The sequence below is a fragment of the Babylonia areolata genome, chromosome 35 (assembly GCF_041734735.1).
Source record: "Babylonia areolata isolate BAREFJ2019XMU chromosome 35, ASM4173473v1, whole genome shotgun sequence".
Taxonomy (NCBI): Eukaryota; Metazoa; Mollusca; class Gastropoda; order Neogastropoda; family Buccinidae; genus Babylonia; species Babylonia areolata.
Window position 1 is genome coordinate 686,676 of NC_134910.1, and position 13,609 is coordinate 700,284.

Genomic DNA, 13,609 nt, shown 5'->3' on the forward strand with positions numbered 1-13,609 from the left:
ATCAGCTGACAGCTGGACCAACAGCAGGGTGACAGCTGGACCAACAGCAGGGTGACAGCTGGACCGACAGCAGGGTGACAGCTGCGGGATCAGTGAGCTGTCGTCGCCACTGGATTTCATTGACAGCTTCGTCCTTACTTGCGCAGTGGCAAAATCAGAAATGGTTTGGACTTGTGTTCCAGTGGTTGGGGTTCATCCCCCGTTTAGACCTGGTGTTGTGTCCTTGGGTAAGGTGCTTCACCCCGTTTAGCCCTGGTGTTGTCCTTGGGTAAAGCGCTTCACCCCGTTTAGCCCTGGTGTTGTGACCTTGGGTAAGGCGTTTCATCCCGTTTAGCCCTGGTGTTGTGTCCTTGGGTAAGGCGCTTCATCCCGTTTAGACCTGGTGTTGTCCTTGGGTAAGGCGCTTCATCCCGTTTAGACCTGGTGTTGTGTCCTTGGGTAAGGTGCTTCACCCGGTTTGTCCTCACTCCACCCAGCTGTCACCTCGGGATGGGACAAGGAGAGGACTTGGCCCCGCCTGCCAGTGCCGAACCTCAGCCACAGTGGATCTGAATTCACTGTCCCGACAGCTGTAACAAGCTGTGGTTGCCTCTGCCTTTACCTTTTAGCCACTTGGACAGGAAATAACTGTCCCGTCAGCTGTAACATGCTATTGTTTCTGTTACCCTTACCTTTAGCCACTTGGACAGGAAATAACTGTCCCGTCAGCTGTAACATGCTATTGTTTCTGTTACCTTTAGCTTTAGCCACTTGGACAGGAAATAACTGTCACGTCAGCTGTAACATGCTATTGTTTCTGTTACCTTTACCTTTAGCCACTTGGACAGGAAATAACTGTCCCGTCAGCTTGACATGCTGTGGTCTCTTTAACCTTTTACTGTAACCTTTGTGAAGGACTATGACTCTCAAACGAGGAGGCAAGATTGGAAGTGCTGCAGCTGGTGGAGGGTGGGGGAAGGGGGGAGGGGGCAAGTTGGCCTTTGGGAACCATCACAACACCGACTGTCCTAAACCCTCTTGGCCGAGAGAGTGGGGATGTAACTTGGGCGAGGAGACACTCCCCACTATGATCAAATTCTAGACAAGACAGTCGGGAGAGCAGTTGCCTCCCCTGCTGTTGCTATGGTCACGGTGGGACACAGCTATCAAACAGGGTAGGAAGGTTCTCAGGATCAGGATCAGGGTCAGGATCAGGATCAGGGTCAGGATCAGGATCAGGATCAGGACATGCACGTCGCAGGAGCCGATATTGCCATAGCTCTGATCGCGAGGCATACTTCACGTTGCTCAGGCCGCACGTGCAACCCTGTCATGCAGGTGCAAACTCCCTGACATGCAGTGACAGTCAATATCCGGTACAGCACAGTCCCAGCGTGCAACCTGTTGTCTTCGCCAGCTGTCATAACGCACGTTATTTCCGTTTCATTGTGAAATAATGTCTAATAGCCGGCCCGGATTGGAACAGATAGGAAAATCGTTACAGTAAGGCTGCGGTCACACTAAGCCCAGCCAGTTGCCGTCAGCCTGACGCAGCAACACATTTCAGTCACACACAGCCAGTTACCGTCAGCCTGACACAGCAACACACTTCAGTCACACAGCCTGACACAGCAACACACTTCAGTCACACACAGCCAGTTGCCGTCAGCCTGACACAGCGACACACTTCAGTCACACAGCCTGACACAGCAACACACTTCAGTCACACACAGCCAGTTGCCGTCAGCCTGACACAGCAACACACTTCAGTCAGACACAGTCAGTTGCCGTCAGCTTGACACGGCAACACACTTCAGTCATACACAGCCACAGCAACACATTTCAGTTAGACACAGCCAGTTGCCGTCAGTCTGACACAGCAATACACTTCAGTCACACACAGCCAGTTGCCGTCAGTCTGACACAGCAATACACTTCAGTCATACACAGCCAGTTGCCCTCAGTCTGACACAGCAATACACTTCAGTCATACACAGCCAGTTGCCGTCAGCTTGACACAGCAACACACTTCAGTCAGACACAGTCAGTTGCTGTCAGCCTGACACAGTAAGGTGCTGTCCAGACGAAAAACAACCACCGAATATTATTGGTGGATTCACACTGCAAGCATATCACTGCAGTTCCGTCTCGTATCATTGTGTACACGCCACAAATCCAAAATCTGTTGCTGGCTGGAGACGGCTGGTGGCTAGTGTGAACACTCACCGTCGGCATACATGGTGGGAAAGCGAAAAATGCCGTGCGTACAATTCTCGGCCAGCTGCTGTCAGCAACTGGCTGGGGCTGAGTGTGAGTGTCAGTTTCTCAAGGAGGCGTCACTGCGTTCGGACAAATCCATAAACGTTGCACTACATCTGCTAGGCAGACGCTTGACCAGCATCATAACCCAACGCGCTAAGTCAGGCCTTGAGTGCATGTATGTAATCATATTTAAGTGCCTATCAGAGTGATTGTTTTCCACAGAATTTTGACAGAGGACAACACTCTCGTTGCCTTGGGTTCTTTTTCAGTGCGCCAAGTGCGTGTTGCACACGGGACCTCGGTTTGTCGTCTCATCCGAATGACTACACGCTCAGTTTGATTTTCCAGTCAAACTTTTGTTTATCACGGTAATGACACTGACTGTTTATCACGGTAGTGACACTGTCTGTTTATCACGGTAATGACACTCTGCTTATTATGGTAATGACACTGTCTGTTTATCACGGCAATGACACTCTGCTTATTATGGTAATGACACTGTCTGTTTATCACGGTAGTGACACTGTCTGTTTATCACGGTAGTGACACTGTCTGTTTATCACGGCAATGACACTCTGCTTATTATGGTAATGACACTGTCTGTTTATCACGGTAGTGACACTCTGCTTATTATGGTAATGACACTGTTTATCACGGCAATGACACTGTTTATCACGGTAATGACACTGTTTATCACGGCAATGACACTGTCTGTTTATCACAGTAATGACACTGTCTGTTTATCACGGTAATGTTTATTATGGTAATGACACTGTTTATCATAGTAATGACATTGTTTATCATGGTAATGACACTGTTTATCACGGTAATGACACTGTCTGCTTATCACGGTAATGACACTGTTTATCACGGTAATGACACTGTTTATCACGGCAATGACACTGTCTGTTTATCACAGTAATGACACTGTCTGTTTATCACGGTAATGTTTATCATGGTAATGACACTGTTTATCACGGCAATGACACTGTCTTCTTATCACGGTAATGACACTGTTTATCACGGCAATGACACTGTCTTCTTATCACGGTAATGACACTGTCTGCTTTACTTAGGAACTAACATGTATGTTTCAGTATCGGATCTTTTGTATTTTTCTTTTCATTATTTTCATTTCCAGGCAATCTAAAATTTAGTTCATGTAAAAATGATTCTTTAAAAAAAAAAAAGCAAAAAGCATGCAGGTCAGTTACTGCCTAAATAGCTTTGATTTTAGGCTCTGGCAGTGTATTGAAAATGTTAATAAATCATCGATCATTGTCTGTTTATCACGGTAATGACACTGCTTATCACGGTAATGACACTGCTTATCACGGTAATGACACTGCTTATCACGGTAATGACACTGTTTATCACGGCAACGACACTGTTTATCACGGTAATGACACTGTTTATCACGGTAATGACACTGCTTATCACGGTAATGACACTGCTTATCACGACACTGTTTATCACGGCAACGACACTGTTTATCACAGTAATGACACTGCTTATCACGACACTGTTTATCACGGCAACGACACTGTTTATCACAGTAATGACACTGCTTATCATGGCAACGACACTGTTTATCACGGTAATGACACTGCTTATCACGGCAACGACACTGCTTATCACGGCAACGACACTGCTTATCACGGTAATGACACTGCTTATCACAGTAATGACACTGCTTATCACGGCAAGGACACTGCTTATCACGGCAAGGACACTGCTTATCACGGTAATGACACTGCTTATCACGGTAAGGACACTGCTTATCACGGCAAGGACACTGCTTATCACGGTAATGACACTGCTTATCACTGCAATGACACTGTTTATCACAGTAATGACACTGCTTATCACGGCAAGGACACTGTTTATCACGGTAAGGACACTGCTTATCACGGTAATGACACTGCTTATCACGGTAAGGACACTGCTTATCACGGCAAGGACACTGCTTATCACGGTAATGACACTGCTTATCACGGCAAGGACACTGCTTATCACTGCAATGACACTGTTTATCACAGTAATGACACTGCTTATCACGGTAATGACACTGTTTATCAGCTCTTCACTTTCACACAACCAGCTCTTTTCACCGTCACACACCACACAACCAGCTCTTTTCACTGTCACACACCACACAACCAGCTCTTTTCACTGTCACACACCACACAACCAGCTCTTTTCATTGTCACACACCACACAACCAGCTCTTTTCACTGTCACACAACCAGCTCTTTTCATTGTCACACACCAGACAACCAGCTCTTTTCACTGTCACACACCAGACAACCAGCTCTTTTCACTGTCACACAACCAGCTCTTTTCACTGTCACACAACCAGCTCTTTTCACTGTCACACACCACACAACCAGCTCTTTTCACTGTCACACACCACACAACCAGCTCTTTTCACTGTCACACACCACACAACCAGCTCTTTTCACTGTCACACACCACACAACCAGCTCTTTTCACTGTCACACACCACACAACCAGCTCTTTTCATTGTCACACACCACACAACCAGCTCTTTTCACTGTCACACACCACACAACCAGCTCTTTTCATTGTCACACACCACACAACCAGCTCTTTTCACTGTCACACAACCAGCTCTTTTCATTGTCACACACCAGACAACCAGCTCTTTTCACTGTCACACACCAGACAACCAGCTCTTTTCACTGTCACACAACCAGCTCTTTTCACTGTCACACACCAGACAACCAGCTCTTTTCACTGTCACACACCACACAACCAGCTCTTTTCACTGTCACACACCACACAACCAGCTCTTTTCACTGTCACACACCAGACCCAGCCTGACAGCTACCCGGGGTGGCGAAGTGGACGACCCAGTGGATCCCCAGTCAGCCATCATGGCGGTCCCACAAGGCAGACTGAACAAGGCTTTCCACGACGACCCGCACTCCAAGATCGAGATCGTGGGCTTCAAGAACCTGCAGGGAGTGGCGGCTGAAGGACGCAGGGAGACGGCCCTGACACTGGCTGCTGAGGACCTGTCCTCGGCCTCCGGCATGCAGAATGGGCAGGACGTCTCGATCCATCAGGACGTCGGCTCCAAGCCTCCCTCTGCGTCCTTGTCCAGGGGTGAGTGCACGGCGTCCATGATGAGGTGAAGAGGATGAGGATGGTGGTGGTGAAGATGATGAGGATGATGAGGATGAGGATGGTGATGGTGAAGATGATGAGGATGATGATGGTGAAGATGATGAGGATGATGATGATGATGATCAGGATGGTGGTGGTGGTAGTAGTCATACTAATGATAATGATTATGATGATGATAATGAGGATGGCAGTAGTATTAGTGGTAGTAATGATGATGATAATGATGATGATAATGAGGATGGCAGTAGTATTAGTGGTAGTAATGATGATAATGATGATGATGATGATGATGATGATGATAATGATGATAATGAGGATGATAATGAGGATGATAGTAGTATTAGTAGTAGTAATGATGATGATAATGATGATGATGATGATGATGATGATGATAGTAGTATTAGTAGTAGTAATGATGATGATGATGATGATGATAGTAGTATTAGTAGTAGTAATGATGATGATAATGATGATGAGGAGGATGGTGGTGGTGGTGGTGGTGGTGGTGGTAGTAATACTAATGATAATGATTTTTTGATGATGATGATGATGATGAGGAGGAGGAGGATGACGATGGTGGCGGCGGTGGTAGTAGTAATACTAATAATAATGATTATGATTATGATGATGAGGAGTATGGGGATGATAGTAGTATTATTAGTAGTAATGATGATGATGATACTGATGATAGCAATAGTAATGATAATAACAACAACAACAATAATAATGATGATGATGATGGTGATGATAGTAGTGATAATAACAATAATGATGATAATAATAATGATGATGATACTACTACTATTACTACTACTTATAAAAGTTATAAAATCAACAACAACAGCATTAATAATTTAAAAAAAAAAAAAAAGAAGAAGAAGAAGACGATGACGATAATGATGGTGATGGTGTTTTTACAGTTAGTCTTACAATAACTGCTACTACTACCACAACTACTACTACTACTACTGTTGCTGCTGCTGCTGCTGTTATTTGGAGGAGTGAAGCAGTATGGTCCAGGCAATCACCTGCCGACAGTGTCCATGAGGTCTGGGTTCGAATTCCGGTCTCGTCCTCTGTCCCAAGTTTGACAGGAGGATCAAACTGAGTGTCTAGTCATTTGGATGAGACGACCAACCGAGGTTCCGTGTGCAACACGCACTTTGCGCACTGAAAAAGAACCCATGGCAACAACATCAGTGTTGTACTGTTCCGATATTCTGTGGATGAAATCCACCCTGACAGCGACACAGATAGATATGTATTCACTCAAGACCTAAGGCGGTGGAATATGATGCTGGCCAGGCACCTGCATCGCATAATTATGTAATATAGCCTACATCGATTTGTCCGAACGCAGTGACGCCTCCTTGATAAACTAACACTGCTGCTGCTACTACTGATACTACTACTACTATTACTACTACTAACGTGTCATACACTTCTTCCAACATATCTACCCAAAACACCTTATCCATCAATACCAAAGGTGTGATGCTGCTGCTGCTGATAATGATGATTATGACGTGCATGTTGTGACCATGTGGTCTGTTGTGATGATGATGACGATGACGATGACGATGATGATGATGTGCACGACGTGATCTGTTCTGACAGAGGATGACAAGGCCGTGAACGCGGGAGGAGCCAAAAGCAACAGGTCAGTTCACAGGGGGATGGTGTTGACACACACACCAGTTCACAAGGGGGATGGTGTTGACACACACACCAGTTCACAGGGGGATGGTGTTGACACACACACCAGTTCACAAGGGGGGATGGTGTTGACACACACACCAGTTCACAGGGGGATGGTGTTGACACACACACCAGTTCACAGGGGGATGGTGTTGACACACACACCAGTTCACAGGGGGATGGTGTTGACACACACACCAGTTCACAGGGGGATGGTGTTGACACACACACCAGTTCACAGGGGGATGGTGTTGACACACACACCAGTTCACAGGGGGATGGTGTTGACACACACACCAGTTCACAGGGGGATGGTGTTGACACACACACCAGTTCACAGGGGGGATGGTGTTGACACACACCAGTTCACAAGGGGGGATGGTGTTGACACACACACCAGTTCACAAGGGGGGATGGTGTTGACACACACACCAGTTCACAAGGGGGGATGGTGTTGACACACACACCAGTTCACAAGGGGGGATGGTGTTGACACACACACCAGTTCACAAGGGGTGAGGGTGAGGGTGTTGACACACACACCAGTTCACAAGGGGGGATGGTGTTGACACACACACCAGTTCACAAGGGGTGATGGTGTTGACACACACACCAGTTCACAAGGGGGGATGGTGTTGACACACACACCAGTTCACAAGGGGGGATGGTGTTGACACACACACCAGTTCACAAGGGGGGATGGTGTTGACACACACACCAGTTCACAGGGGGGATGGTGTTATCACACACACCAGTTCACAAGGGGGGATGGTGTTGACACACACACCAGTTCACAAGGGGGGATGGTGTTGACACACACACCAGTTCACAAAGGGTGGTGGTGTTGACACACACACACCAGTTCACAAAGGGGGGGGGTGTTGACACACACACCAGTTCACAAAGGGGGGGTGTTGACACACACACCAGTTCACAAGGGGGGATGGTGGGTGTTGACACACACACCAGTTCACAAGGGGTGATGGTGTTGACACACACACCAGTTCACAAAGGGGTGAGGGTGAGGGTGTTGACACACACACCAGTTCACAAAGGGGTGAGGGTGAGGGTGTTGACACACACACCAGTTCACAAAGGGGTGAGGGTGAAGGTGTTGACACACACACCAGTCCTGTGTAGGGGTGTGAAATCTGTCTTAGAAATGTGTCCGTAACTGACAAAAATGCTGTTGGCTCTGCGGGGAAACTGAAAGGGGTCAAAAGATGGAGGAATGCAGGTTTTTAGGAATTGCAGAATCAAGTGTGTGTGTGTGTGTGTGTGTGTGTGTGTGTGTGTGTGTGTGTGTGTGTGTGTGTGTGTGTGTGTGTGTGTGTGTGACGGAAACAAGAATATACCCAGATCACACAACAGACAGTGTCAGTTGTCAGTACAGACACACTGGCCCCCTGCTCAGTTCTTTACATGTCCTGCCCATAAACTGAGTGCCGTGAAGAAAGGTTGCACTTTCCGTGTGACGGCAGCCTACAAGCACCACCTGCTGCTGTTGTATTCACCAAACTTAATGCACAATGCAGGACGCCAGAAACTAGGGCCGGCGCAACACAAGAAGTTTTGGTGAAAAATTCCCTGGAAAATTTTGAATATCCTTGCTCACAAGCACGTACACACGCTCACACACGCACATAAAGCACACACACACACACACACACACACACACACACACACACACACACACACACACACACACACATCATATTATATATAAGGATACACACACACTCTCAATGTGCACGAACACTTCTACATAGATACACATACTAACACACACGTGTACATAGATACATGCACACTAACACACACGTGTACATAGATACATGCACACTAACACACACGTGTACATAGATAATGCACACTAGCACACACGTGTACATAGATACATGCACACTAACACACACGTGTACATAGATACATGCACACTAACACACACGTGTACATAGATAATGCACACTAACACACACGTGTACATAGATACACATGCACACTAACACACACGTGTACATAGATACATGCACACTAACACACACGTGTACATAGATACATGCACACTAACACACACGTGTACATAGATAATGCACATTAACACACACGTGTACATAGATACACATGCACACTAACACACACGTGTACATAGATAATGCACACTAACACACACGTGTACATAGATAATGCACACTAACACACACGTGTACATAGATAATGCACACTAACACACACGTGTTCATAGATACATGCACACTAACACACACGTGTACATAGATAATGCACACTAACACACACGTGTACATAGATACATGCACACTAACACACACGTGTACATAGGTACATGCACACTAACACACACGTGTACATAGGTACATGCACACTAACACACACGTGTACATAGATACACATGCACACTAACACACGTGTACATAGATACATGCACACTAACACACACGTGTACATAGATACACATGCACACTAACACACACGTGTACATAGATACATGCACACTAACACACACGTGTACATAGATACATGCACACTAACACACACGTGTACATAGATAATGCACATTAACACACACGTGTACATAGATACACATGCACACTAACACACACGTGTACATAGATACATGCACACTAACACACACGTGTACATAGATACATGCACACTAACACACACGTGTTCATAGATACATGCACACTAACACACACGTGTACATAGATAATGCACACTAACACACACGTGTACATAGATACATGCACACTAACACACACGTGTACATAGGTACATGCACACTAACACACACGTGTACATAGGTACATGCACACTAACACACACGTGTACATAGATACATGCACACTAACACACACGTGTACATAGGTACATGCACACTAACACACACGTGTACATAGATACATGCACACTAACACACACGTTTACATAGGTACATGCACACTAACACACACGTGTACATAGATAATGCACACTAACACACACGTGTACATAGATACATGCACACTAACACACACGTGTACATAGATACATGCACACTAACACACACGTGTACATAGATACATGCACACTAACACACACGTGTACATAGATAATGCACACTAACACACACGTGTACATAGATAATGCACACTAACACACACGTGTACATAGATACACATGCACACTAACACACACGTGTACATAGATAATGCACACTAACACACACGTGTACATAGATAATTCACACTAACACACACGTGTACATAGATACATGCACACTAACACACACGTGTACATAGATACATGCACACTAACACACACGTGTACATAGGTACATGCACACTAACACACACGTGTACATAGATACATGCACACTAACACACACGTGTACATAGGTACATGCACACTAACACACACGTGTACATAGATACATGCACACTAACACACACGTTTACATAGGTACATGCACACTAACACACACGTGTACATAGATACATGCACACTAACACACACGTGTACATAGGTACATGCACACTAACACACACGTGTACATAGATACATGCACACTAACACACACGTGTACATAGATAATGCACACTAACACACGTGTACATAGATACATGCACACTAACACACACGTGTACATAGATACATGCACACTAACGCTGATTCAAGCGAGAGCACATACTGTCTCTTTCTCTCTGTCTCTCTCTCTGTCTCTCTGTCTGTCTGTCGGTCTGTCTGTCTCTCTGTCTCTGTCTGTCTCTCTGTCTGTCTGTCGGTCTGTCTCTCTCTGTGTGTGTGTCTCTCTCTCTTTTCCTGAGGGCAGGATGAAAACAAGCCATTTGTGCTTATTCCTTTTTTTCCCCTCAATAAAAAAGATTCGTTCGTTCGTTCCCTCACCCCCCCCCCCTCTCTCTCTCTCTCTCTCTCAGTCTCTCTGTTTCTCTGTCTCTCTCTCTCCCTCCCTCCCTCCTCTCTCTCAGTCTCTGTCTGTCTGTCTCCATCTCTCTCTTTCTCTCTTCCCCTCTTTCTCCCTCCCTCTCCCCTTTCTCTCTATCTCTGTCTATCAGTCTCTCAATGTATGTGTGTGTATGTGTGCGTGTGTGTGTGTGTGTGTGTGTGTGTGTGTGTGTGTGTGTGTGTGCGTGTGTGTGTGTGTGTGTGTTCCAATCAGTCTCTCTATGTCTCTATCAGTCTCTCTCTTCTCTCCCTCTTTCTCTCTGAATCTCTCTATCTCTCTTCGTACGCCTCCCTTTTACTCCTCTCTCTCTCTTCTTCTTCTTCTTCTTCTCGCTCGCTCTTTCTTCTCCGCCTCTGTCGTTCTGTCTCTGTCTCAGCCCCTCTGTCTCTGTCTCAGCCCCTCTGTCTCTGTCTCTGTCTCAGCCCCTCTGTCTCTGTCTCAGCCCCTCTGTCTCTGTCTCAGCCCCTCTGTCTCTGTCTCTGTCTCAGCCCCTCTGTCTCTGTCTCAGCCCCTCTGTCTCTGTCTCAGCCCCTCTGTCTCTGTCTGTCTCTGTCTCAGCCCCTCTGTCTCTGTCTGTCTCTGTCTCAGCCCCTCTGTCTCTGTCTCAGCCCCTCTGTCTCTGTCTGTCTCTGTCTCAGCCCCTCTGTCTCTGTCTCAGCCCCTCTGTCTCTGTCTGTCTCTGTCTCAGCCCCTCTGTCTCTGTCTGTCTCTGTCTCAGCCCCTCTGTCTCTGTCTCAGCCCCTCTGTCTCTGTCTCAGTCCCTCTGTCTCTGTCCCTCTGTCGTTCTGTCTCTGTCCCTCTGTCGTTCTGTCTCTGTCTCAGTCCCTCTGTCTCTGGCTCTGTCTCAGCCCCTCTGTCTCTGTCTGTCTCTGTCTCAGTCCCTCTGTCTCTGGCTCTGTCTCAGTCCCTCTGTCTCTGTCTCTGTCTCAGTCCCTCTGTCTCTGTCTCTGTCTCAGCCCCTCTGTCTCTGTCTGTCTCTGTCTCAGCCCCTCTGTCTCTGTCTCAGCCCCTCTGTCTCTGTCTGTCTCTGTCTCAGCCCCTCTGTCTCTGTCTCAGCCCCTCTGTCTCTGTCTCAGCCCCTCTGTCTCTGTCTCTGTCTCAGTCCCTCTGTCTCTGTCTCTGTCTCAGTCCCTCTGTCTCTGTCTCAGCCCCTCTGTCTCTGTCTCAGCCCCTCTGTCTCTGTCTCAGCCCCTCTGTCTCTTCCTCCCCACCCTCTCTCGCCCCCTGTCTGCAGTTTCAGTTTACACAGTGGTAATCTGCTGAACAAACGCGACAGGGGTGTGGTTGGCCCAGGGAAGGGAGATAATCCCAGCTAGTCCGCATATCTTCACTACACGGCACTCTCCAGTTCCCTCCCTTCTCTGCTTCTGTACACCTTGTGTCTTTGATGTGTGTGTGTGTGTGTGTGTGTGTGTGTGTGTGTGTGTGTGTGTGTGTGTGTGTGTGTGTGTGTGTGTGTGTTCGTGCGTGGGCGCGCCCGCGCGCGCCTACTTTTCCTTGTACACAGATACGTGACAAGAAATCATTGAACAATAAATCGCGTTACTGACATTGTTGACAATGCAAAGTAGATGTCTTCTCGGAACAGTGAAAAACACCCCTCTCGTTACAGAATTTCCTCTTGAGAAATGTTCAGATATTTTCACTGGCAGGATACCATGTATTCACGAGAAGTCTGTCATTGCTATACAACAAGTCATAAGAATCATGAGTTGTTTCCAAAGATTGAAAAAAAAGCTGATGTTACAGCCATTTTTCAGGAAAGAGTCTAGATCTGAACCATGCAACTACCGACCAGTCAGTCTCACTTGCATCGCATGCAAGACTCTGGAATCCCTTGTGAGGGATGCCGTTATTCCATACATGGATACTGATAGTCTGTATGCTCTGTGCCAACATGCTTTAGGAGCAAAAGGTCTTGTGTCACACAGCTGTTGGAGGTGATGGAGAAAATTACTGAGTTACTGTACAGTGGGTACCCAGTAGACAGAATTTATTTGGAGTTTCAGAAAGCTTTCCACAGTGTACCACATAGAACCTGATCAGCCATGATGTCCACATAGAAACTGATCAGCCATGATGTCCACATAGAAACTGATCAGCCATGATGTCCACATAGAAATTGATCAGCCATGATGTCCACATAGAAACTGATCAGCCATGATGTCCACATAGAAACTGATCAGCCGTGATGTCAGTCATGATGTACACATAGAAATTGATCAGCCGTGATGTCAGTAATGATGTCCACATAGAAACTGATCAGCCATGATGTCCTCATAGAAACTGATCAGCCATGATGTCCTCATAGAAACTGATCAGCCATGATGTCAGTCATGATGTCCTCATAGAAACTGATCAGCCATGATGTCCACATAGAAACTGATCAGCCATGATGTCCACATAGAAACTGATCAGCCATGATGTCCACATAGAAACTGATCAGTCATGATGTCCACATAGAAACTGATCAGCCATGATGTCAGTCATGATTTCCACATAGAAACTGATCAGCCATGATGTCCTCACAGAAACTGATCAGCCATGATGTCCTCA

At 46.6% G+C, this 13,609-nt stretch overlaps 1 protein-coding gene across 2 annotated transcripts in view; it reads left to right on the top strand.

Moving 5' to 3' along the window:
* LOC143277887 (NADPH oxidase 5-like) overlaps positions 1-13,609 on the top strand; it is an 81,329-nt gene that overhangs the window by 19,292 nt on the left and 48,428 nt on the right. For both annotated transcript variants that reach the window (XM_076582839.1, XM_076582840.1), the window contains 2 exons: positions 5,075-5,370; positions 7,009-7,051. In XM_076582839.1, coding sequence (XP_076438954.1) covers positions 5,075-5,370; positions 7,009-7,051 — 339 coding nt within the window. The remainder of the gene's footprint in view (positions 1-5,074; positions 5,371-7,008; positions 7,052-13,609) is intronic.